This window comes from Hemicordylus capensis, chromosome 2, assembly GCF_027244095.1.
Source record: "Hemicordylus capensis ecotype Gifberg chromosome 2, rHemCap1.1.pri, whole genome shotgun sequence".
Classification (NCBI taxonomy): domain Eukaryota; kingdom Metazoa; phylum Chordata; class Lepidosauria; order Squamata; family Cordylidae; genus Hemicordylus; species Hemicordylus capensis.
The window spans coordinates 148,096,807-148,124,283 of NC_069658.1; the positions used below are offsets into that span (position 1 = coordinate 148,096,807).

Here is a 27,477-nt window from a genome sequence, read left to right on the forward strand (position 1 = left end):
TCTTGCAATTAGAGCTGTTTAATGAAAACGTTAAGCAGCAAAAGTTGCAGGCAGCACCACAACCAGACTGAGGAAACCTTTTGAGAAGAGAGGACCGTAACAAGTTATTGTTATGTCTGCATTAGTGTTGTTGCTAACTATACTTAGCCCAAACCAGGCTTTGCACCGTTTCTCTCACCACTGTTGCAAACTGCAATTTGGCACTCCGTGAAGCTCTTCCCACAATCAAGTGGGAAGGGCCGCCTTGTTATGTGGGGAGGAGGCCTGAAAGTGCTCACCTCCTTGCAGACGATCACATGGAACTCCCTGGGCAGGCAGATCGCCTGTCCAGACGAGCGGCGGCTTCGCTCGGGCGCTCCTGCACCCAGCTGCAGCTTGTCCGGCAGCTCCAGGGGTTGGGTAAAGGGAAGTGCTCCCCTGGCCCCCGAGTGTCCCCCCTCCCCGAGTGTGTCCACCATGGCTGCAAGCAGACACCCGACCAAAAAAAACCCCGCAGTTAATGGAGCACTCACTCCGTTAACCTCGTCAAAGGAGGGCATTTAGGTGGGCTTGCCGCAGGGAGCCACACAGTTCCCATAGAGGCTCACGAGCAGCAGAAACAAGGCTGGGCTCCCTTAGCCCGGTTTCTGCTGCTCGTGAGAATGACCTCCGTAGGTTTAGTAAAAATGCCAGTGCAGATGCCAGCATAGCTGTCTCCAAAACTGAAAGAGCAGAGAAAAAATGCCAGCAAGTACAAGAAAGTGGGAGGAATGCATGAGCTCACAGTACATTCCTAGTCTGGTTCAGCTAACATCCGGAAGCATTCAGTTCATTACCGCAGAATTTTACCAAGACATCACAATTAGACAAAACAAGGAGCAGGGGAGAAGAGGAAGACTACAAAACCTCAGCCTAACCTACTTCACAGGGTTGTTGGGAGGAGAAACTTAAGTATATAGTACACCGCTCTGGGCTCCTTGGAGGAAGAGCGGGATATAAAATGTAAAAATAAATACATAAAATAAACAAAAAAGATACAATAAACAGTTCTCAACCTGAGGATTGTTCCCCAATAGAATATTTAAGAGACACTTCAACTCAGAATACTTCAGCATTTAGGAAACAAATGCATAATGGAATAACCACTCATCTTTCTTTTGTCCGAAAATGTTCTCGATGATTCATGAAACCTTTTTTAAAAAGCATAATCAGTTGAGGTTCCATTCCAGCTAGTTAGCCCTGACAATGTCTCACTGGAAGGAAAGTCAAGTTAGTCCACTATTTTTGTTTCAAAACATGGAGTTTGTATAATGATTTTTTGTTTCATAGTAATCAGGCGTAAAATAGGTAGTTGCAACCAACCAACTTTAGCCGAATCAGGGCCTTTAAATTTTAAAAAACCACCCATAAAATTTTACATGCATAGGATTCCAGTACAGTAAAGTTACATATTCCATGCTGAGAAATGCCAGATGCTCCAACTGTAACTTATGCACGTTTGGCAAAGGTGACAAGGGGCTGAGCCTTTTCCATTGCAGCACCTGTGCTATGGATTAGGAGAAGCTCACCAGTTGAAAAACACTCTTTAACAAAGAAAAGTTTGCAACGTGATTTACCCAGCCAAAGGTATGAAAATGTCATCCCCAGAGGGGATCACAATCTAAAAGAGAATCACGGGAGACATCAGCAACAGCCATCAGAGGGATAGATACTGTGCCGGGGTTGGATAGGGCCAGTTGCTAAATATACAAGAGGCGCCCCTCTCTGCCCAGCTAGCAAGAGCAATGTCATCTGAAAATCCAAGGCTAGGAACCCCCAATCTAGATTATCACAACGTTTCTCAATGTTGTCCTGGAATGTTGTGTTTCCAAAACAAGGAGAAGGAGAAGGAGAAGGAGAAGGAGAAGGAGAAGGAGAAGCCACTGCATGGTCAATATTTGCACAATGTAAGTGGAAAATCAGACATCACCAAGACCTGGCAATGGCTTAAGAATGGCAACTTGAAGAAAGAAACAGAGGGTTTAATACTGGCTGCACAAGAACAGGCACTAAGAACAAATGCAATAAGAGCAAAAGTCGAAAAGTCAACAACAAACAGCAAGTGCCGCCTTTGTAAAGAAGCAGATGAAACCGTGGACCACCTAATCAGCTGTTGTAAAAAGATCGCACAGACTGACTACAAACAAAGGCATGACAAGGTAGCAGGGATGATACACTGGAACATCTGCAAAAAATACAAGCTACCTGTAGCCAAAAACTGGTGGGACCATAAAATTGAAAAAGTTGAAGAAAATGAAGATGTGAAAAAATTATGGGACTTCCAACTACAAACAGACAAACATCTACCACACAATACACCAGATATAACTGTAGTCGAGAAGAAAGAAAAACAAGTCAAAATAATCGACATAGCAATACCAGGGGATAGCAGAATAGAAGAAAAAGAAATAGAAAAAACAACAAAATACAAAGATCTACAAATTGAAAGTGAAAGGCTGTGGCAAAAGAAGACCAAAATAATCCCAGTGGTCATTGGCGCCCTGGGTGCAGTTCCAAAAGACCTTGAAGAGCACCTCAACACCATAGGGGTCACAGAAATCACCATCAGCCAATTACAAAAAGCAGCTTTACTGGGAAAAGCCTATATTCTGCGACGATATCTATAACAATTGACAATAAAATTCTGGCATTCCAGGTCCTTGGGAAGGACTCGATATCTGGATAAAACAAACCAGTCAATAACACCTGTCTGACTATGTTAATAAATACTAATACTAATAATAAATATTAATATTAATAATAGTAATAAATAAATAAGATAAAAACTATTAGCTCCCCCAGAACAAATTGTTCTCTGGGCAGCTTACAGCATAACAGTAAAACATGAGATAAACACACATCACACATTAAATCATAACAGACCAAAAAACGGTGGCCGGGGGGGGAGGAATACAAAATACTACACAAAACAATTTAAAAGACATTTCTTTAAAATCAGATCAAATTTAAAAAGTCTGAGTATTTAAATTTAAATGCTTCCAAACATTTCTGAGGATAAACTGTACTAAGCTTCAGTTGATAATTACCCTACTCTCATGAACATATGCATAATAAGCAAAATCCTTTGTTCCTTTGGAACAATCAGCCAAAGGAGTGATTTCCCTTTTCCAAAAGAATGCAATAGACAGATCTGTTGCTGTCAAAAAGGTTCACATGCTATTCTACAGCAATTCTGTATCTTTTACAATGTTTTCTAAATAGCCGAAATACATTTAATTTAGCTGGGATTTCACATTTTGTCATTGGTTCAATGTATTTCAAGATTACCTTCCCAAATGGTCTAGTCTACACATTTCCAGAAGATATGAATCAGAGTTATTCTAAAACTCCTTCAGTCTATGTGGTGTTAGGCACTGCTGATATCTGATTGTTAGACAGCTTTCCTGTAAGTTTGGATACCAAGTTTCTCAAAGAAATTTCAGACTCATTCTACATGGTCTCAAGGAGGACCATTCCCAGGTCTCTTACCCATTCCTGCTGGAAAGTATTACTTTTCCTACCCTTGGATAAAAGTAGATCATGCATTCTTTACTACTCCATTGTCTGCACATGGGCAAAGAGGGCAGGGGCAGCCTTCTCTCTTCATTTACTATTCAGCAACAGAGTTACCAGTAGTGTGTGGTACACAAGGAGAGGGCATGGGGAAGAGTAGGCCAGCCAAATCAACTCCTACCTTCTGAGCCAGATCACCAGATGGCAACTTACAACTGCTTCACTACATATAGGCTTGGTGCGTTTGTACGATCTGGGTTTTGACACAGTCTTGCATCTGGGAACAGCAAGGTGCCATTCGCACCACCACAGCCGGTATTCGGATCTTATCTTGACGCTTCAGGTTAAAGCGTTGTATGTGCGTGAGAAAATAGTAGCTGGTTTTCTCAGTTTTGAGAACAGTTTGCAGGCAGGGCAAGGGGACAGGGGACCCAGATGGGGCTGCCAGCACCCTGGAGGTGAGCTTGTGGGCTGAGGGGCTGTCTTCTTGGGTGATGCTTTGACAGTGTGGCTGGCGAGTGTATGGTGCTGGTTGGCGGCGTCCCTTTGTTTGGGGGGAGGCGGGTCCCTGCAGAAAGGGATCCCTGGCTGATGAAGTTGTGCATCCCCCTTTCCTCCAATTCTCCCACCCGGCGTTGTTTTCCCTGGTTGTTTTTGGCAAAAAGACTTCAGCCTCCTCTCCTTCCTCTGAGCCGACAGCCAGCAGACACTCTCTGAGTTGAAGCCAATATCTCCACGCAAAGTGATGCTTTTTGTGCCTTGGGGTTGGAGTTGCTTCCACGGCTCTGGAATGGAGTGCACACTGGGGCAGTGAGCCCAAACTGTTGGCTGTCCATCAGTTGCACAAGGCAAAGCAGCTGCTGCTTTTCCACATATATCGTATACATTGTTCCTGGGCTTAATGGCTAGCAAATCCTCTGGCTTCCCCTCATCAAAGCACAACTGCTTTGCACTCCAGCCTCTGCAATCGGCTGTATTTTTAAAAAGTTTCCCCAGTTTTCTTGCGCAAAAGCTACCAGCCTCTACAATCGGCTTAAAAAAAATTTTCCCCGGTGCTCTTGAACAATTTTACTGAGAATTAAAAGTAAGTAAGTAAGTAAATAAATAAATAAAGGAGGGGAGGGAAATCAGTTTATTCACATCTTGAAGCCAATTAGGGTTAGCAGCCAGATTTTACATCACTTCCTCACTCACAGTCTGGAAAGCACCCAGGATCCCAGCTTCCTCTGCACCTCATCTCCAGACAATAAATGGCTGAATCATTTGAATTTCAATGGCAAACACATGTATTACACTGTCAGCTATAAATGTTGCATGTGTGTCAGTTGTTCCCCATGGTAAAACGCAGAAGTAGGGATGTGGCAATCCTTCCCAGTTGCCACTTCCACATTTATTGGGGGGCACACACATGCACACTTGCCTAATTTTCAATTGATGACTTTACTGTTAGGGCTCAAACCCTCAGTAGGTTGGTAATCTGAAGGAGATTCAGCCTGTGTGCCACCAGTAAACTCGACAAAACTGCAAAGCAACAATTCAAACCAACTAGGAAGCCTCTTAATAACAACAGATCAAGTGGAAATCCCTAACTCCTATCTCAAAAGATCTACACTGGTTGCCTATAGGTTTCTGGGCAAAATACAAGGTTTTGGTTATAACCTATAAAGCCCTAAACAGCTTGGGCCCTGGGTATTTAAGAGAACACCTTGTTCTCTATGAACCACACCGCCCATTGAGATCATCTGGAGAGGTTCATCTGCAGCTCATCTGGTGGCTACTCAGGGACAGGCCTTCTCCATTGCTACCCTGAGGCTTTGGAACACACTTCCTGCTGAAATAAGAGCCTCCCCTCTCTTACAACTTTTAAAGGGCAGTCAAGACGCATTTGTTCACCCAGGCTTTTAATTATTGTTTTAATTATGTTTTTAATAGTTTTAACATTTTTAATTTTTAATTGTTGTAATGTTTTAATCTCTTTATCTGTTTTTATTGTTTTGTTGTAAACCGCCCAGAGACTTGCATTTTGGGCAGTATACAAATGTGTTAAATAAATAATAAATAAATAAAAATAACTCCTACAAAAACTCCCTTGCTAGGATTGTTCACTGGCCTGAGGAGCCAGAAGATTCTTGCACAGTTTTTCCTGTGACAAACTGCCTTTGTCTCTCCTATCCTTGCCCTGGTAATTTGACAGGAATTGAGTCCAACAGATAGGCATGCATTTTGCTGCTTAAAATTTGAGTACTTTTTGCATTTGAGTTCAGAAAGTAAACTGAATAGGTTCTAAGCTTCTTGAAGCTTATCAGATCACCATTTACAGGAAATGATTCTCTGGTGTGTCCCGTCTTCTTGTGGTCTTTCCTGAATTGTTCTTAAACTTGCCAATTTCTCACTAATGTACTTGCCAGTACTGTATTATAGAACACTTTAATGCTTACCCTTGTGCATCAAATTCCTCTTTCAAAATTTATCTATCTTTTAAATTGTGAGCCTATTTGGGGGTGGGGTTTTTTTTAGGTATATAAAGTGCTTAGGACTTTTCCTGAAGTGCTGTAGTATATACATAAAATAATATATTAACAACAATTAAAATTATTTTAAAAAATCAGTTTCCTTTCCCCACAACATTTCTGTTTCTTAGCTTAGGGGAAGATACTAGACTTACTTGTGAACCTATTAGTGTGTTGCTGTAGTAATCTGGAGGCATCAGATTCTCAACGATATGAACAAGGCACCAGAAAGCACTTTCTTCCTCTTCTAGGACCAAAAGAGCAATGGCTGCTAATCTAAGGTGAATAAGATACAACTGTAAACACAACAGGTATCCATATAGACGATAGCCAGTGGTTCTTGAAACTGTGATCACGGACTACTAGTGATCACTTTAGGTCACCATTAGGCACTCCCTGAAACCACAGTGAAAACAACAAAGGAAAATGTCAAAGAGCCAGAGTTTGCATTGAAATTTCCACCGCATATTGAAGGAAAAAGGCAAACCACTTTTCAGCTTAACATATACACTGAAAAGTTACTTGCCTCTTCAGCAGTACAAGTGGTTGGAAATCACCAAAGAATCCCTAGCTGTGTGCGTTTTCTTTCACAAGTGCAAACAGCTTTGTTGGACTGCAACATTTGAATGGGAACGATTCTGTGTTTTAAAATTATGCCTAAATTGAAGTCTATTTGAACCCAATATCTGATTCGCAAAGTGGGGGCTTTTTGCTTTGTTTTTTGCAAACACAGGAGGGTTAAGAATGGAAGCCGTCAGTTAGCGTCTCTCACCTGTTCAGTCCTTGGCAATAGCCAATGGTAGGATTTTGCCGGGAGAATGCAAGTAAAACCCTTCGGAGTTTGGGAATAAGCTGTGAGGTAGGAGATGCGAAGTGTCTATTATTGGTCAGTGTGCGGGGCAGATCCAGCTCAATTTGTCGGGAAGCAGGGTGCTCAGCCACTTCACACTTCTTGAGCAAGTTTTGGTAACGGCCAGCAATTCGGATATACTGCACCCGGTAACTAACAATCCACCTCCACACCCTCTGGCGGTGTTCTACTGGGACGCCACAGCGCAGCAAGCTCTTCAGTTCTGAAGAGGGAGTCAGTTCTCCAAGACTATTCCACCGGTCAGAGAGGGGTTTTTCCATGGCCTCGTGGTTCAGAAGATTACTGGATTTTATCTCCAGGGCCTGGATTTTGGCCAGAAGCTTCCAGTCTGCAGCTTCATATTCAGGAACAGTCATAAATCCATAGTCATCATATTGGCTGAAGAGTGGGGTGGGGGAAAGGAGAAAAAGGCCAGATTATTATAGCCCATCAATTGATTAAAATAATAATAATAAATGTCCAAGGGGGGGCATTCTGTTCCAGGAGTTTTGGTAATTTTCTGCAGCTATATTGAACCCAGTTCTTCCAAGTCCAAAATAATAACAAAAAATCTCTTGTTCTTAACTCCATAGTACTGCAGTGCATTTGTTTATGCATTAACCTCTTGCCTTTCTTGTAATTAATTTAGTGCAATCAAAATACTAAAGAAGCAATCCTTTTATATACACATCCCTGGTCCATCATAGGGGTGGTTCCTGGCTGTGCGTGGTTTGATAACAGTATAATATTGGACATATGTCAGTTCTAAAATTGTTTTTAAGTGTCTTTTAACACATCCTAGTTTTTGGAACCCAACTTGATTTTTAAGGGGCCATTCCAACCCAGCTTTTACACCATACCAGAAGCCTCTCCAGGTGTGCAGGGAAGCATGAATGGAATAGACCTCTAGCTGCAAGCTGCAACCTTTGATCAAAACAAACCTCTTGCTCTTGTCCAGTTAACAGCATCTTGATCTGCAAATATGATATAATTTACAGCTACAGCTAGAGTTCTATTCCAGGGTTTCTTAACCTTGGGACCCCAGACGTTGTTGGACTACAGCTCCCGGAATCCTCAGCGGCAATGGCTTTTGTTTGGAGATTATGGGAGTTGTAGTCCAACAACAGCTGGGGGCCCAAGGTTAAGAAACCCTGGTTCTATTCCATTAACCAGTCAGAAAACTGAGAAGTTAAACTTTTGATTTCCTGTTCCAGGCTGCGGTGTCTGGGTCAGAAAAGTGACTGCAGTGTATTTTTAGTGCATGTAGGAAACCGAAACTAACTTTTGCTGAAAGTTTTCAAAGGCGGCTTCTATGGCTAGCACTGCAGAAAGCAAAGACCCCTGTGCTGTCTGCATGCAACATTTTAAATGTAAGGTATCTACAGACCGTGTTAATAATATCTGCCAGGAGTGTGCAGCCCAGAGCATGGGAAAAGTAAAGAAAGAGCTATCCTGCCTCCAGAGAACTGTAGAGGATCTCCAGGAGAGAAACCCCAGGGAAACCACTGAAAGGAAAAGAAGACAGTTGGCAAAATGGCTGAGGTTCCTGGCAATCGAAAAGTCTGGAGCTGCTGAATAAGCAACACCAAGAGCCTCTGAAAGTCTTCTGCAAGGATCGCACCCTCCTCTGCCTCAGATGTGAGAAATACGAGGAGCACAGAATTCACACGGTGCTTCCCCAGAAGAGGCAGCTGAGGATTAGTTTGTGGAGAAGTTACTGGAGGCATTTGTGCCTGTGGCAGCAGCCTTCACTGCAGGATTGCATGTAAGCCCTGCCCACCTGCCAAACAACTGATTGGTGGGTGGGTGAGGGAGCTGCTCAGCAGCAGCAGCCGTCCCTGGAGCCAGCGAACAGGGAAAGAGGCAAGCCATCACCATCAGGGCATTGGTGCTCATGCAAGCTGCCGCTGCCACCCACAACCAGTTACTCAGTGGCCCAAATATAGGAGGAAGAGCGTCCCGGACAGGACAAGCACCCCTCCCCGACAAATTATGGTATGTCCCGGCCAATCCAGGACTGTTGGCAACCCTAGTCCCAAGTCCAGAATACTAGTGCCAATTTGGTGCATGCTGCAAAACATTTATGCGCCCCTGTGCCTTCCAGTTATTTTGCCTCTAGTCTGTTGAGCCATAGAGTACAGCAAAGGGGAGGCAGGACTTAGCACAGGCCTCACTCTGTGTCAAGCCAGGCCCGTGGGCTCTCCTCCAGAGTGCCACAAACCCTTATCTGACTATGCCACTTGTGGCATCCAAGCCACAGATTGGCCACCCATGACTTAGACAAGGGCTGCTCAGCTTCGGCCCTCCTGCAGATGTTGGTCTATAGCTCCCATAATCCCTGGCTATTGGTCACTTTGGCTGGGAATTGTAGGAGTCGTTGTCCAAAAACAGCTGGGGAGCCTAAGTTGAGCAGGCCTGACTTAGACTTTAAACAAGGGGCAAATTTTGAGTTTATCATGCTTTCTCAATTCTGTATGTCCCTACGATACTTAAAATCCCCATTTTAATTCTGTGTTTTTAATACTTAGAAGAGCAAATACTACAGCCACACCCCCTCTTATGTTCACACACTCACACACACACACGCGCCATTACTTGATTGGGCTCAGCTGAACAGGAATAATAGCTTCTTCCTTTACATCCCACTGAAGTGCCTCCTGTATGAGGTCCTTCACCATTTCCACATGGTCCCTTGCCAGATCTGGCAGACCTTGCAGCTTCTGCAGAATCATCAGATATTTGCTTTCAATCTGGCAGTTGTGAGCTTGCAGACGGGCACACTGCAAGATAAAGGAATAAGAGCTTGGTTAAGGCTGGAACCTCTAGTCACTGTTCTCCACCTGTGATCTGTTTCTCTCTTCTGTAATCTCCCTGCTTTGCAATATCCCTTTGAGAGGAGTCTTACAACTCCAGTAGATTAATAAAACTATAGTAAAACAAGTAAAAGAGTCATGGGCTACAGAAGACAAGTTGTGCCTTAGTCATGCCCTCTCTCTCGCTTCAGAGTCTCTCTTTCTCACACACACACACACACGTCGTGAAACAGAGGTGACGAGTTCAAAGTCTCCATACTGGGAGAGTTTTCCCCTCCCCAAGATCCAAAACAAGGGTGGCACTCTTTTATACTTTTAAGAGACACTGCTCTTCAAGCAGCAAGACAAAGTCCAACGAGAAAGTGAAGCATGGACTCTCTCCTGTACAACTTTTGAAAACCATGTCCAGTTCTTTATGATCAAAAGAACTGGCTAAATTTTACCACGTTTTGGATAAGATTTGAGAGAGGCAACGGGGGCCAAATGATTTGTTCTGCAAGTTGGATCTGCTCCAAAGACCAGCAGTTATTGTTCGTAATGGCTCACATACACAGTGATGTCAGCATAAGAGAGCAAGTGTAAGCAATTCCTGGTGATGTCGGAGTCCCCCAATCCTGCCAAAAAGGCATTGCTAAGGATCAAGGGACCCTGCTACAACAACCTGGGCTGCATCACAGGTGGGTGCAGACGGAGGGGGGACAATGCAGCAACCAGGTGGAGGATACACTCCTTCACCATTTCCACATGGTCCCTTGCCAAACCTGGCAGCAAACCAGGTGGAGTTCTGCCTGGTTTCTGGGCTTGAAGGTCTCTCGAACCTCAGCAACATCTTTTCAGCAGACGGGGAAAGCTGCAGCAGTGCCAAGAGCTGCCTGCACTCTTTTCTTCTGTTAGCATTGATGTGTATATGAGGAGAGGAGAGCTGGTCTTGTGGTAGCAACCATGAATTGTCCCCTTTGCTAAGCAGAATTCACCCTGGTTTGTATTTGAATGGGAGACTACATGTGTGAGCACTGTAAGATATTCCCCTTTAGGGATGGAGCCACTCTGGGAACAGCACCTGCATGCTTGCCTGCAGAAAGTTCCAAGTCCCCTCCCTGGCAGCATCTCCAAGACAGGGCTGAGAGAGACTCCTGCCTTCAACCATGGAGAAGCCACTGCCAGTCTGTGTAAACAATACTGAGCTAGCTGGACCAATGGTTCGACTAGGTAAAAGGAAGCTTCCTATGTGATCCAGTATTTCCAGAGTGCCTATTGTAACCAGGTGCTGTAAGGTAAAGGTAAAGCTGTGTTGTCAAGTCGATTCCGACTCCTGGCACCCACAGAGCTCTGTGGTTTTCTCTTGGTAGAATACAGGAGGGATTTACAATTGCCTCCTCCCACACAATATGAGATGATGCCTTTCAGCATCTTCCTATATCGCTGCTGCCCAATTTAGGTGTTTCCTATAGTGCAGAAAACACACCAGTGGGGATTTGAACAGGCAACCTTCAGCTCGTTAGTCAAGCATTACCCTGCTGCGTCACCTTAAGGTGACTGTATATAAGTCAAAATAAAGATACAGGCCCTATACTCAAGCTTACAGTTTAGAAAAGCAGGGTACCTAAACACACAGAGAAGAGCCCTCCATGTGTACATCTGTATGCGTGGAGGGCTGTCTTTTCAGATAGGACAATGAACATTCTTACATTGAGAAGGTTCACTGTGCACACAGCGAAAGCATCTGAGAAAGGCTTCTGTGCACTCTGCACACGGGACACATGGGATCCCCATCTGGGAGTGCCAGGCCATCCAGTTACAAGAGTAGTGTGGAGGTCTTGCCCCACTGCAGCAGTGACCTTAAGTATAGGACCTTCATTTTCCTTGTAGGAATGAGTCAACCAGCTGTTCATTCACACAGGAAAAGGAGTGGTAGCATTAAGTCAAAGGCTATCAATTTAATAGCCACAGGGAGGAAACGTCCACCCTGAGCACGATTTCAAAACAGCCACAGCACTTCGCTGAGCTGACACATACACTGAATATATATGAACAACTTTATGTGCATACACTGTACACAGATTATACATGACAGAGGTCTATAAAATCATGCATGGAGTGGAGAAAGTGGATAGAGAGAAATTCTCCTCCCTCTCACATAACACTAGAACCAGGGGTCATCCCATGAAATTGATTGCTGGGAAATCTAGGACCAACAAATGGAAGTACTTTTTTACACAATGCATAATACAATTGTGGAATTCTCTGCCACAAGATGTGGTGACAGCCAACAACCTGGATGGCTTTAAGAAGGGTTTGGATAACTTCATGGAGAAGAGGTCTATCAACGGCTACTAGTCAGAGGGCTGTGGGCCACCTCCAGCCCCAAAGGCAGGATGCCTCTGAGTACCAGTTGCAGGGGGAGTAACAGCAGGAGAGAGGGCATGCCCTCAATTCCTTCTGTAGGCTTCCAGCGGCATCTGGTGGGCCACTGTGTGAAACAGGATACTGGACTAGATGGGCCTTGGGCCTGATCCTGCAGGGCTGTTCTTCTGTTCTTAAATCTGATGCACTATATAGATAGTTACAACAGTAATGTGTGTTAATGTTCATTTCTGTGTAGCCCTATTTTCACCTGCATATCAAGGCATACACCAAACATCAGAGAGGATGTTTTTCTGATGGAGAGGATGCAAGTTCATGCTGGTTGGTTCCACCCTGACCCTCACGCATTTGGCCAAAGGCAAGGATGGGTTGCATGTGCATACAATTCTATACATATGCACAATCAGCATTCCCAATTGCAAGTACTAGATGAGTATATTGGTACGGGGACAGTAGAGCCCATTCACATCTTCGGCCAGACATGAGGAGGCCAGGCTAGTGGATGCACAGAGGTGAAGGGGAGGAGCCGTCGAACCCATGGTGATGAAGAGTGGGACCAGCTGACATGATCCTCCCTCCACATGTTCAGTTAATATGTGGCAATAAGGTGAGAACAGGGCTTAGTAGTCAGGTAGGAAGTAGTCTTCCAAAATATCTAAACCAGGACTAAAGTATACAGAGCGGAGTCTGAACACAGATGCAGTTCCTCTAAAGGGTGGGCATCTTTGCTTCTTACCTTCATCAGAAGGGACTTCTCTCTCTGTGCCACTGTACTCCAGATTTTAGTAACCTGATGGATTTCTGAATTCAGGAACTGGTTCTGAGTCTTGTATGCATCTAGGTCATCCTGGCAAAAATACAAATGGAAAACATTTAATACAAGCTGTTGTCAGAAATTTTGCTGCTGTTAATGGATGGGCCAAATGGATTCCTAGGGAATGAAAGAATCTGGGTCAGTTCCCTTTTGCCCCCACCAAACCTTTTTATAACTACTCAAACAAAAAATACATCTATCTATCTATATCTCCTGCTTTTTCTTCTGAGGAGCCCAGAGGTTATGTACATGGTTATGTTTATCCTCACAACAACCCTGTGAGGTAGGTTACGTTGAGAGATAAGCAACTGGCCCAGAGTCACCCAATGAGTTTCATGGCTGAATGGGGCCCTAATCCAACATTCTAACCACTACATCACACTGGCACACCATGCAACGAAGTCTGTAGTTCTCCTTGTTCATTTGTAGACTGATATAAATATGACAGTTACAGAGATAAGCAGAACAATGGGCTTCCAGTAACATGAACTACATTCCAAATGGAATGATAAAGAGAACATGGATACACTGTAGAGTTCTTTTGAGAAGAGGCATTTGCTTCGTTTTTGCTTACTAAAGCAATGGAATGAAAATGGGGTGATAAGAAGCCGTTTCCATGCACTATGAGTCAGTTCACTCTTGCACACAGCCACTAACCTGGTCACCAGTAGTAACTAGACCCTAGCTTCTACAAAGAGGTGAGAACCAGTTACCCCTGCCAACTGGGCTAATAGGCACCTTTTAACGTGATGATTCTCTTTACTTAGCAGGGGGAGAGTAACTGGCCCTATCCAGCCCCAGCACAGTACTTCCAGTGACTGTTGCTGGTGTCTATCTTGTGTTTCTTTTTAGATTGTGAGCTCTTTGGGGACAGGGAGCCATCTTATTTATTTGTTATTTCTCTGTGTAAACCGCCCCGAGCCATTTTTGGAAGGGCGGTATAGAAATTGAATGAATGAATGAACGAATGAACTAGTTTTCACAAAGTGATAAACTTGTATGTGGATAGAACCACTTCAGAATGAAGGTAGGGCTCACATAATTGAATACCTCTCCATCGGAGGTGAACACCTCACACAGAAAGTGAGTATGTCAGGAAGAGGGCTAGGCTAAAACCCTTCTTCCCAACAGGCTGCTTTTTGATGTGTAAGGAACTGGATGGAGTATCCAGTGATGTGAGGCCTCCATCTCCAGCCTGAAGTGGCAGGACTCAGAGCCAGACATAGATTTATCACTTCCGTGAGAACCAGACCTAAGAATTGCATCCAGGCAACCTAGAAGAGAAGCATTAAGATGTTGGGATTTTTACACTTTTGAGGCTGACATAGTGGCACTCTTACCCCTGGACTTTGGGAACCAAGTCCTCCACACCCCCTGGGGGCCCCCAAGTCCTCCTTAGTCTGTCCTGGGTGGTGTGGTCACTGCTAGCCCACATTGCACCAGGTGGCAGAGTGTGATTGTGATCTGTGCCAGGTCCTTTAGAGACAGAGGGGGGAGTGGGGAAAGAAATGTGGGATGGGAATATGTTATGCTGCAAGTTGAAATGTTTCTGCTAGTGCATATTTGCATAAATATACCCCACATGTTAAAAATACTGTGTTTGCCACTGTGTGTGTGTGTGTGTGTGTGTGTGTGTGTGTGTGTGTGTGTGTGTGTGTGTGTAGGGGGATGATGTTTAACATGCAGCAGGAGGGGGCCCTCCAGCAGAGGGTGAGGCCTCCAAAGGCTTTTAGGTCCAGGCTCCCAAATTACCTAAGTGCACCTCTGGGCAGACACGGCTCACACAGAAAAGTGCAGACAAATGTTTGTGAGCTGGCACTTTTTGTGGATACTGTATTTGCAAGGTGAGGTAGTTCCTCCCCTCAGTGCTCTAGGGCAGACAAGCGACACAAATATTTTTACTTGCTGTCCTTGCAACCCGGAGGAGGTGAAACAGTACAGGTAGAACTTTCAGCTTCAGGAGCTCAGCTGGGGGGGGGACAGGTATAGAGTGTGCAGGGGCTTCCTCTTACCTGTATGCAAATTACAGAGTGCCACATGAGCTTCCCCTCCCCATCTGTGTGTGCGCGCACACGCACACACACAGATATTTGGCACCATAAGCTTGCTTTTCTCTGCCCCATATCACCTTCTGTGCTATTGGTTTAGGAGTGTCTGTGGAATCACAGCACATACAAAATTGCCTCAGGCAAAATTAAAGCATTGCACTATGGAATAATGTAGAGGCACCTGTGCAACTGGAAGGGTCAGAATTGCCACCTCCTACTGCATCCCACTCCACCATGAGAGCCTGTGGGAGGAAAAGCCACAAAGTACCTTCAAGTGTTCAATCTCTTCCTGCTGCTTGTACAAAGTCTCTGTGGTGATGGCATCTGCCTCCCCAACAGAGTCGAGAAGGTCTCTGGACATTTGCTCCGTCAGCTTCAGGATGACTTGTTGCTTGGCCTCGTTCTTGTCCATCAAGAGCTCCACGTGTGCCTTCAGCTCCTTGATGTGCTCCTCCTTCAAAATGAGGCCTTGTTCCAGCTCTTTCTTGTCCACTTCCAGCATCTCAACCCGTTTGTTCAACTCAGCAATCTGCCTCACTTTGTGGCGTACTAATTCCAGCCTGTCTTTCTCTTTTTCCGTGGCCAGGTACCTGCAGGACTCTCGCTTCTCTTGCTGGGCTGCTTCCAGAGCTTTGTGGAGGATTTTAACCAGTTCCTGAGGAAGAAGACATGAAAACAAAAATCCCCTCATGACCTTATGTTTCAACAATTAGGCATTTCTCATGTTGGTGCTTACAGAGATATGTGGATGTGTAAAATAAAGGTGGATACAGATGGACTTTTTAACCACACATTTGCACAGGCACAGGGTTAAAGACATTCCTTTGCAGAATTATACAAATCAGTGATGTCCCAAGAACTCAGTGTGCCCAAGGGTGGGTGTCAAATGTCACTGCTCCTTGTATGTACCCTCCTCCCTCACCAGATATCACCCCCCTCCCATGTACATACACACACAATCACATCCGTTTCTTCCTTTGTGGCAACAGTTGCCATGCAATGCCTGTACCTTCCTCTACCCCACCACTGGACTGGTTATGAAAAAGAGAGGAAGCAGAAAAGGAAATGAAGGGGGAAAAAAGCAGTAGAGTACTGGAGACATTGTGGTCCTTTCCTCATTTCCTCCTCTGCTTCCTCCCCCTTTTCATAACCAGTCCAGCAGCATGTGAGGTTGGATGCAGAGAAGAGGCCACACCGAGGTGGCAGGGGGCATCTTGCTGTCCCACTGGCACCCCAATAATTTCCTACTTGAGATGACTGCCTCACCTTATGGGAGAACTGCCCCAATACCATACTGTTCTAGAACAAAGGAAGTCCCCTCAGGGGAGTTTGGAGGGTTAGCAGCCACTGCCATTGCTGTGGGTGACCTGACTTGGATTTGATTCCATTTCATTTCAGCCTTCAAAAGAGATCCAGAAGCAGCAGGTATTTTTCCTTTTTATCTGGCAGAGACAATTCGGAGTACCACAGTGCAGTTGCATATATGCCCTATGATGTCAAAATCATGGGATCTCAAAAAGAAAGAAAGGCCTAGTTCACATGTGTGCCTTCAGCAGTTGAAGACTGCAACATCAAGTAGTGGCTTGTATGTCTGAATGAGCAAGCAGACCAAACCTCACAGAAAACAATCCCAGACATGATGTTTTTCCAAGAGAGCCAGTTTATAAATGCTGCAAGTAATCAAGTACTGAGCAATCAAGATATTCTTTATGTGTGGGAAGCGGACCAGAGAGAAGTTTCAATTGACTTGATGGGTTCTGGCTGTTAGATTCATACTAACTAACTATTTCAGAAAATCTATGTTTTTCATCTGACACATGTGCTTGATACTTGCTGTTTGAGGTCTCCGAAAGAAAAGAGCACCCAGTACTTTCTACTGTGTTCTATATTTCAGGGCCACATTCCACCTTAATAAGGAACATTGTTTCTCATTTCAGAAGCTTGTAACTCAAATAGCTGACCCATAACAAACCTGATTTGAGTTTCAGCTTTATTTGAACCAACAACCTGCACTTTTTAAGCCAAAACTTTTGTTGGTGGTTGAGAAGTCCCCCTTTAACAGGTTCTATGTCATGACTACCTTAAGCAACAAAAGCTACAGGCTGGGATACCTGGGTTGACATTCCCACAATCATGATGCTCACTGTAGGTGCCTTAGGCAGGTCACCGTTTCTCAGTCCGGTCCATCTCTAATGATTGCTTGGAGGATAAAAATAGAACAGCCGCATGTACATTAGGGAGGGCCCAGTGCTCAATGGTAGAGCACATGCTTTGGATAAACATCAACATCACAGGTTCAATCCCCGCTATTCCCAGTTAAAACATTTCAGGCAGCTGGCCTTGGAAGGCGCTCTGCCTAAGACCCTGGAGAGCCATGCAGAGGAGACAGTACTGGGTTGGATGGACCAATCAACTGACTTGGTATTAGGCAGCTTTGCAAGCTGGAGGAAGCTCAGGAGACAAAATGTGATCAAACATTGTGATATCTGGAGAGGAAAAGTAATGATGCAAAGCTATCATATGATGATGATGAACTGCAACTAGGAATGACACTGAGCCACAATAAGTCAGTAGACCCAGATCTGAAGAAAAACCACAATACTCTAAGTGAGTTGATGCTATGCCTATATTTTAGAAGGACACATGGGGTGATGCATCTAATTACAGACCTATTAAGTGCCAATGTGAGCCACCTAATGGCGCTGTGGGGAAGCAAGCTGCCTAGAGAGCAGGAGATTGTTGGTTCGAATCACCACTGGTACCCCACTGCCCCCACTGGCGCCCCCTATATCAGGCAGCAGCAATATAGGAAGGTGCTGAAAGGCATCATCTCATACTGAGTAGGAGGAGGCAATGGTAAACCCCTCCTGTATTCCCCCAAGAAAACCACAGGGCTCTGTGGTCACCCGGAATCAACACCAACTCAATAGCACAACCTTTCCTTGTTAAGTGCCAATATTTTAGAATACTCGCCATGAGCCCCACCACCCATAGAGATCATCTGGAGATGTTCATCTGGTGGCTACTCAGGAACAGGCCATCTCTGTTGCTGCCCTGAGGCTTTGGAATGCACTCCCTGCTCCTCCTCATCTCTGACAACTTTTAAAAAGGCAGTTTAAGACATATTTGTTCACCCAGGCTTTTAATTCGATTTACAGTTTTAAAAAAACAAACCAGTTAACAGCTTTTAACATTGTGTTATATTTTTAAATTGTTTTGATTTTTATTGTAGACTGCCCAGAGACATAAGTTTTGGGTGGTATATAACCATGTTAAACAAACAAACAAACAAAACGGGACACTGATCCTGGTAAAATGATGACAAAGAGTAATATACAATTATGAACTTTAATTAAATCATTATTATTAAAAAGTTCATTTCTTAAGAACTTCAGATGTGTTAGCTGAACCAAACTTGCTAAGAGTCAAGGTACAGATGTAGAGTACAAGCTTTATTTATTAAATAGAAAATAAAGATTGCCTTGAAAAGCCCACAATTGGCAAAAATGATTAAGTACAGCATTGTCTCCAAGAAACTTTGCCTTAACACATGAGCTTAATAAAAAGCTTCAAACTGGTTATATAAAATATTAACCTTATACATGAATCATTTAATTTATTTATAAAATTTAGGAGTTAATTTCTCAAAAGTATTCAGGACAATGTATGCAAAAATACATACTATTAAAATAGAATTTAAAAATAAAGCTTAACACACAACAGCATCAAAGTAGAGATCATGATGTTGGGAATTCTCTCTGGTAAGAGATACCCTTCTAATATAGCAGAGTGCACAGAGACACAACACAGCGGAGTTTAGTTAGGCATGCGTGTATGCTTGGAGCCAGTTCATAGTTTCCAATCAATATAAGGAGTATTTATTAGTGAACTCCATTCTAAATAGTAAAGTGGAGAGATAGGATCTCTAATCTAGCTAGATAGCTGGATGCAGATGGATTCATCTCTGCACACATGGTGCAGGGAAAGAGGAGCGTGCATGTTGCAAGGGAGAAGTAAGGGAAGAAGGAAGAGGAAGTAGGAAGTAGCTGGCAGGAAGGAAGTTAGTCCCTAAGAATAGCAATCTACATACCAAAGGGATAGTGTCAGAGCGGCAGAGAAGAGATGACCAATGTCTTGACCTCTCTAGCCCTCTGACGCACTAGTCTGTCCTCCTCTGTCATTGAGACATGAGATAGCGCAAAGTCCTTTACTTCCAACAGATATAAAGACAGAAAAGAAGAAACATAAAATTAATCCACTTATAAAAGCTTAAAGAACAGCAAATACCTGGGGAATTTGGTATATCTTCAGTTTGTAAAAATATGCAAGGTGCAGGATCATCTTGGCATTCCCTAAAAAAACCCATCTCAAAGGGTGGGTGCCACAAATGAAAGGTGCTCCTGCTTCCCCTGTGTAATCTTGCCTGGGCAACAGGTAGAATACACAGGAAAACATGTAAGCCCAAGAACACAGAGGTGTAAATATGGGAGGCATTCCCTCAGATGTAGAAGTAGAAGTCCCAGGCAATTAAAGGCATTAAAGCTCAAGATCTAATGGGCAGCTAGGTCAGGGAAGGACCAAAACTGGAACAACATACTCTTTTCTACCCACATCTGTCAACAGGTGGGGCATTATATTCTATGCTAGCTACAGCTTTCTAACTATTTTTAAGGACAGCCAACCCATAGTTGAATAAGCTCAGGAAATTAACATGAAATGGGGACGCTTCTTTCTTTCTCATTGCTTGACATAAGAGGCTCTCTTTCTTCCCTTTTTGTCTATCATCTCAAGCCAAGAGTCTAGATAAATTATTGCTGCTGATCAAATGCATAATTTATCCCCAGATGGGCAACATGTTAATGGGGGAAAGAAGGGTAGTAATATAAAAGCATCTGGATAATGTTCGATTCGTGTGGATACTTTCCCCCCAAACCGTCAAAAGCAAGGCCATCCCTTGAAGAACAAAGGCGGCTGTGTCTTGCAAGCTGGAGAGAAACAATGGTCAAAGCAGACAAAAGAACCTGGTGGACTGCCAGCACAATGCATCTCAAAAAGAGGTTTTGTCTTTTTGGGATGTGTTAAATAGAATGTAGGTAGCAAACAGCACTGAACAGAGATAGCACTGGCAGTCTCTGGAGTGCAGAGAACATCTGTACACCTTGCATAAGCCTTTCGGCTGCTTAGTTAGTTTATTTTTATTTTTTTAAAAAAAATCAGAGCTAAACAGATACTAAATGATGCATTGGCATCCTCAGGAGGAAAAGGTTTTATAGATACTAGAGGACTTCATAATCTAGTGAGCGGTAGCTCTGCAAGAACCAAAAAAATGAGAAGTAAAACTCGTGTTGTATAGTGGCTGACACTGTAAACCAAAATCTTGCTTCAGCCATTTACTCACTAGGTAGTCTTTGACAAGATAGTTAAAAGTTCTCTCAGCTGCAGCCCCCGATCTTACAAGCTGTTGTAAGGATTTAGGACATTGTAAATTCCAGCATTCCTCCAAGGAGCTCATGGCAGTATACATGGTTCTTGCCCTGCCCCTTCCCACTGTTATCCACATAACAACCCTGTGAGGTAGGTTGGACTGGAGATGCTGACCGGACTAAGGTCACCAAGTGAGCTTCATGGCGAAGGAAGGATTTGAACAGTGACTGTTTAGGACACTGACCACCACACCACATTGGCACACTGGATAACCGAGATAATGGTATGAATCACTTTGGTGGGTGATCTAGTACAGGGTTTCTTAACCTTGGGCCCCCAGATGTTGGACTACAACTCCCAACATCCCCAGACATGGCCTTTGTGGCCAAGGATGATGGGAGTTGTAGTCCAACAACATCTGGGGGCCCAAGGTTAAGAAACCCTGATCTAGTTAATAATGAATAATAATAAACACAGCTGAGTAGTTAGAAATAAGGCCAACAAAGAGGTTAAACGCTGGCAATTTCAAGAAATGTGGCTTTTTCATTATTTTCAATCTTCAGCAGCAAGATAAAATCTTTCTAGATAATAAGCTTCAGGAAACTACACACTAAACTATACAATAAAACTTAATAACTGAAATGAATTCAATCTTGTGCTTCACACAATAAATCTGATTAAATGCTCTTTCCAACACTTTGAAAGAACTGCACTTTTGAGAGAGAGAGACAAAGATAAAGATAGACACTGCGCTTTCTTTACAATTATCAATCAGGCGCAGCGGGGAAATGACTAGACTAGCAAGCCAGAGGTTGCCGGTTCGAATCCCCGCTGGTATGTTTCCCAGACTATGGGAAACACCTATATCAAGCAGCAGCGATATAGGAAGATGCTGAAAGGCATCGTCTCATACTGTGCGGGAGGAGGCAATGGTAAACCTCTCCTGTATTCTACCAAAGACAACCACAAGGCTCTGTCGTCACCAGGAGTCAACAGCGACGATGGCACACTTTACCTTTACCTATATAAAAAGCATCAAAATATATAAAGAGAAGTTTCTTACATCTGTTTTGGTTTAGAAAACGAATATTATATGTGAAATACATCATTTCCTATACCCTAACCCCTGCTAACTGGGCAAAGAGGCACCTTTTACTGTGGTGATTCTCTTTATTTAGCAGAGGGAGAGTAACTGGCCCTATCCACCCCCAGCACAGTACTTCCAGTGACTGTTGCTGGTGTGTGTCTTATGTTTCTTTTTAGAATGTGAGCCCTTTGGGGACAGGGAGCCATCTTATTTGTTATTTCTCTTTGTAAAGTGCCCTGAGCCATTTTTGGAAGGGCGGTATAGAAATCGAATTATATTATATTATTATTATTATTATTATTATTATATTTCTCTTTCAGAAATCTAACATGAGGAACAAAGTACACACACACACACACACACTGCACTTGCCTCTCGTGTGCCCCGCCACTGCCCCTAACAGTTTGAGAAGCAAGGACAAGTGTGAACAAAGAGGCACTTTTGAAAGAGGCAAATCTCTTATATTTAGCAAGGGATTGCCCCCTTCCTTCCAGCTGTTTTTGCTGGTGTCTACTTAATGTTTCTTTTTAGACTGTGAGCCCTTTTGAGACTGGGAACCATTTCATTTATTTCTCTATACACTGAGAACTTTTTGTTGTTGAAGTGGTCTATCAACAATAATAATATTATGTTCTTAGAACACGAAAAACACACAATCAGAGCAGACACATACTACAGTAAAAGCCAGCCTTATACCACCTCAAGCAACAGACTTTGAGTACTGTAAAGGGCAGCATATGCTGAGACAGACAAATCTGAGGTAAGGGACATAATCCACTGGAGTTATGCAGCTCCTGAACATCTCCTATTCACTTCAATGGGGCTTGCCCAGGAGGAATTCCCAGTGGATTGTGGTATAAGACAACCTATCCCTTAACTGCAGTGAAAATAACAATTATTCATTCATATAGCACCATTCAGGTAACATAGCACTCTACAGAGAATGGGAGGCCAGGTCCCTGCCTCAAGGGGCTGACAATCTAGAGATATCAAAGTAAACAAGGAAGCATAATGCACATGGAAAGAAAGAGAGAGAGAGAGAGAGAGAGAGAGAGAGAGAGAGAGAGAGAGAGTAAATTAATATGATAAATAAATAAGTAAAATAAATAAAGCATCCTTGGAGGCAATTCCATGCATAAAAGGAAGGGACCATTTGAGGGAGTAGGGACTTGGATCCTGGAATGGACAGGAAGACAGTGAAGAGATTTAAGAAGGGACTTGACATGACTGGAATGTACAAGAGGTTCATGGTTGTAGAAGCAGAGTGCTGAATGGAGGGGAAGGGACTGAGATATTCTAACCTTCTATGATTCTGTGAGCCAATGGGGAGTCAATGAGGAGAAGACTGCAGTAGCCAAGGCAAGAAATGCATTGTAAACTAGAGGGGTTTTTTGCTGAAAGGCTGAGTGTAAGGGCTGTAATTCTTACATTATTGCAAATGGAGTGCCTTTACATCTGAACTGGTTCTTAATATAACTATTTCCAAAAGTTGCAAACAATAGCCACACATCCCAGATGTCAGACATCATGAGTGATGGTGCACTTTGATAGAACAACTCATGCCAACGTGGACTCTACAGAGACAAGTAAACTCAGCAGACCCCAGAGTCACTCTGCCTCATCTGGTTGCTTCACTTTATTTGCTTCTTACACAACAAAAATGCACAGTATGCCTCCTCCCCTAAGCAGTCAGATAGTCCTCCCAAATAGGAACAAGAGAGCCCAACAGATGTACAGGAAATACAGGAAACTTTGGCAGCAGAAGCAGGGCCCCACCAATTTCCGATGCTACCATTTACTATGTTCCCTTCCAATACCGAGTCGAGCTTGCAGAGAGATGCCAACTGCTTGAGAAGCGAGGAGAATCTGCTCTCTCGGATACACTGACATTGGCACATAGCTGTTGCTTTGCTGTTAACTCTTCACTGTCTTCCAATACCCTGGAATTACAGAACAATGCTGGTATCCCAGCCATATTCACGGATCATGATTCTAGGGTCACTCAGTTTTCTGAGAATCTAAATATACACAGATGAATAGCATCTGAATAGCTGCCCAGAGACGTAGGTTTGGGCAGGATATAAATCGGATAAATAAATAAAATCTTACAAAGGAACAACAACTGCTTTGAGGGAACAGAAATGAGACAGAATTAAACTAATAGATAATGTCTCTTTCCATATGCCTCTTTTACATCTGATCATTTATTATTATTTATAAACAGCTTTTCAAAAGCAAAAGTTTTCCCCTGCTAACTGAGCAAAGAGGCACCTTTTTAACAAGGTGATTCTATTTATTTAGCAGGGGGAGAGCAACTGGCCTTATCCACCCCCAGCACAGTACTTCCAGTGACTGTTGCTGGTGTCTGTGTTTCTTTTTAGATTGTGAGCCCTTTGGGGACAGGAGCCATCTTATTTATGGCTCTATATCTCTATAAACCACTTTGGAACCTTTTGTTGAAAAGTGGTATATAAATATTTGTTGTTGTTGATTTACATAGCAAAAGAAATGAGAAAATGGTTCCTTGTCCTACAGGGCTCACAATAAAGATATGTTACATGTTTTTTTTTTTTAAAGAGGGACACACCAACAACAGACACAGGAGGGATGCTATGCTGGATTAAATATTTATATTACATTTTACATGTTTATGCTCTCCTTTCTCAGAGGAATTTGGGGTGGAATAAGATGTTTTGCCTCCCTATCCCCTTTATCTTCACAACATCATCTGTGAATTAGGTTGGGCTGTGAGATAGTGACTGGCTCAAGATCATCAAGTGAGCTTCACAGCAGAGTGGAGATTTGAACCTGGGTCTGACACTCTAATCCACAACACTGGTCACCATTAGAGATGTGCAATTTGATTCACATGCGAATTGATTTGCGCCGAGTTGGGAGCAATTCGTTAATTCAACCTCAAATCGAATCACTCCTGAAATTGAGGGCCTGATTGGAGGTAGAATTGAATCAGCCCTGATTCGACATTAATAGATTCGCATTGTGGGCGCCATTTTGTCTCCATATTTTTCCCTTGCTGATTAGCTTGAGATCTCCTTGCTTCTCGGTTGGCTTGTTGTCATTCAAATCAAGTGTTGGCATGGGCAGCTGTGCCCCCATTGGCTGGGAGGAGGGAGGATGCCAAAAGAAAGGAGTTTCAAAATGTATCTAAGGGGCTGCTTGGAGGCAGAGAACCATTTGTGCCTCAGGAGAGAGGGATCAGAGAGAGACTGCAGCAGCACTGAGAGGGGAGCAGAGACTGGTGGTGGTGACGGCCTGGCCCTACCTGGCCCAGTGAGTGGAGAGAGACACAGACGCTAATCTGATTCTTTTTTTTTAACCTTTGGATTTGCAGTGTTGCTTTTATTTTCTTCTTTAAAAATTAAAAACACAGTCCCAGTGGCCTAAACTGGGTGCTGCTTGGAATTTTATTTACTTATTCTTGATTGTAGCCACCCCCACCCCCAATGGCTTTAATAATTGGGGTGCTGTGCTGATCCCTCCCCCAATTATTTTTAAATTGTACCAGCAGCCCTAGTGGCTAAAGTGGGTGCTGCTTGGAATTTTTTTTCTTTGTGTGCGTCCCCCCTCCCCAAAAGCTTATTACTTACCAGTCGCAGTGATGGTGGTGGCTGCCCCAGAAGGAACCAACAGTCCCAATACTACCAACACCAAAACGGTCCCAGGCCGAGAGCAGCATGGTATAGAACCATTTAGCACTCTACACCATGCTGTCTGTATCCACTGCAGGACAGAGGTCAGCAGGGGTAAGGACCCCAAGTGTCTTGGGACAGCAGCCACTCTGCAGGCCCTGTGGGTCCCAGGGGGTCCCTGTCCCTGCTGGCAGCAATAGGTCTAGTGTGTCCTTAACTAGCAGCAAGGCACCTGCTCCCAAGCAGGGGAAGTTGCCCAAGCAGTGAGTGCAGTCGGTGAGCAAGCAGTCCGATCACCCAGAACTTCATCTCATCATCCGGGCCACTGGGAAGATGATCGCTTTGAATGATCAGCCATTCCAGGTGGTGGTGAACGCTGGCTTCTGCCGGCTGCTTGCCCCCAACTATAAGATCCTTCCACACATCACCTTCAGCAGACGAGTGGTGCCCTCCCTGTACCAGGTCTTCAGGTAGGCCATGTTGGGGCTGCTGCACACAGCAGCACCTGACACCAGCATGCACTTCACTGCATATCTGTGGAACAGTCCCAGTGGCAGGCATGCTGTTTTCCTGTCCCTCATGGCACACTAGTCAGGGTAGAAGAGCAAGGAGACATCTGCTAGTGGTGGAGTGGCCTGCCCCTCCCATGTAGCAAAGCACAGGTGAACACACAGAGACACGCATGCATGCCACCACCATGGCTGATGATGAGATAAGGACTGGGTGCACTGACTCATCTGTCAGGCTGTCAGCTGGGACCCAGCACCAAACTGAGGCCATGGTGTTATCCAGGCAGGAATGCATGCTTACACTGGAGAAGAAAGAAGACTTCTTCTCATGGTAAGAGTCTAGGGGATTTTTCCTTGTCAGACAGTGGCCCATCAGCCCATGACTGCTGCTCTGTCCTCCAGTCTCTCTATGGAAGGCAGGAAAGAAGGAAGCGTTGATTTTTGTTGTTGTTGTTTTCTGTGCACTGAGTATAATATGCTTGTTGTGCTTAGTGTGCTAATGCTTGCTGTTAACTATCTGGTTTTGATTACTCTCAGATTGACAAAGGCAGAATTTGGGTGTCTGCCTTCCTTCCTTGAGTTGTGGTTTGGTCTGTTTGCGAGACGGTGTTGTGGTGAGAAATGGACAGTGGCAGCTCTCTGTGTAATATTTCTTGGTGATTGCTATGATGAGCTCCATGTCTGGCCTTGCGACTAACTTATGCTTCACTCACTGCTTTGGTCTGCTCTGTTATCTGCATTGCAAGGTGTACTCAGTCAAGATGTGGCTGAAGACGTTGTTCTAGCTGAGCTTATGGCTTGATGGCTGCTAAGGCAGCTGTTACAAATAAGGATGGACTCATAACTGCGTGTGGGAGAGCAACTTATGCCAGTGATGTTACTGCAGCACAGGCTCTGTGGCTGGCAGTGGATTTTGGGTTGGCAGTTCTTTTTTGGCCATCTTTGGACTTTTTGTTTGGCAAAATGTGGTGTTCTGTGTTGGGAGGGACTGTGTGTGCCCCTTTTCTGCAGTGTTATTTTTCAAGGCAGGGTTACAAAATGTGTGTATTCTGCTTGTTTTCCCCATAGGGGATGAGGAACTCAAATCACCCCATTGTTCCCCATGAGTAGGTCCTAGGGACACTCAAGTGGGTTGGGTGGTATGGTGAGATGGGTGCTACCTACTACCCAACCCACAAAAGAAATGGGCAAGCAGGTGATTTAAGTTATTTCTAACATAAACCTGTAGAAGATGTTTTTATCAGGAGGTAGCCTGTGTATTTCTCGTACTGTTGCAGTTTTATTAATTATTCCATTGTTTTGCTGGATTTTAAGTTATGCCACTTTTAATTTTCATAACAGTACAACTTTGTGCATACTTACTCAGAAGTAAGATCCATTGTGTTCAGTGGGGCTTACTCTCTAGTAAGCATGTTTAGTATTGCAACCTAATTTATCCCAGGAACCAATTTGGCTGGAAAGCAGGAACAGGTATAAGAAATTGTCATAATCACCACCAACACCACTCTCTACTGCAACTGTGTCTGTTGCATGCAGAGATGCAAGGAGCCTAAGTGGGGAAGAGCCATCAAAATAACCTTCTACTGAATAAACAAAAGCTATGCACACTGCTAACAAGAAAGGTCTAGCCTTCCTAACACACCAAAATTGAAGCAGCCTCAAAAACAAAACAATTAAGCCTTCAACGGCCAGAATATTTCATCCCAATGATAAACATAGATCAATAGCTATGTATTTCTTCCTGGCTGTTTTCTGGTTTCCTGGCCAACATGTCTAGCAATGTTCTCTTATTCTCAATAATAATATATCATCAAGAATTTAACCAACTTGTTTGTCAGAGGCACAGAAAACAGCTTCTTATACAATATTATGTCAGA

At 43.9% G+C, this 27,477-nt stretch overlaps 1 protein-coding gene across 6 annotated transcripts in view; it reads right to left on the bottom strand.

Annotated features, from left to right (window-relative positions):
* TBC1D2 (TBC1 domain family member 2) overlaps nt 1–27,477 on the bottom strand; it is a 61,178-nt gene that overhangs the window by 8,846 nt on the left and 24,855 nt on the right. For 5 of the 6 annotated variants that reach the window (XM_053299497.1, XM_053299496.1, XM_053299498.1 and 2 more), the window contains 5 exons: nt 15,199–15,585; nt 12,805–12,915; nt 9,487–9,671; nt 6,814–7,290; nt 6,197–6,317 (listed from right to left, as the gene is read on the bottom strand). In XM_053299497.1, the coding sequence (XP_053155472.1) occupies nt 6,197–6,317; nt 6,814–7,290; nt 9,487–9,671; nt 12,805–12,915; nt 15,199–15,585 (1,281 nt within the window). Of the gene's footprint in view, nt 1–6,196; nt 6,318–6,813; nt 7,291–9,486; nt 9,672–12,804; nt 12,916–15,198; nt 15,586–16,196; nt 16,544–27,477 lie in introns of those variants that run through there. The other variant, XM_053299500.1, reaches the window with a different exon arrangement.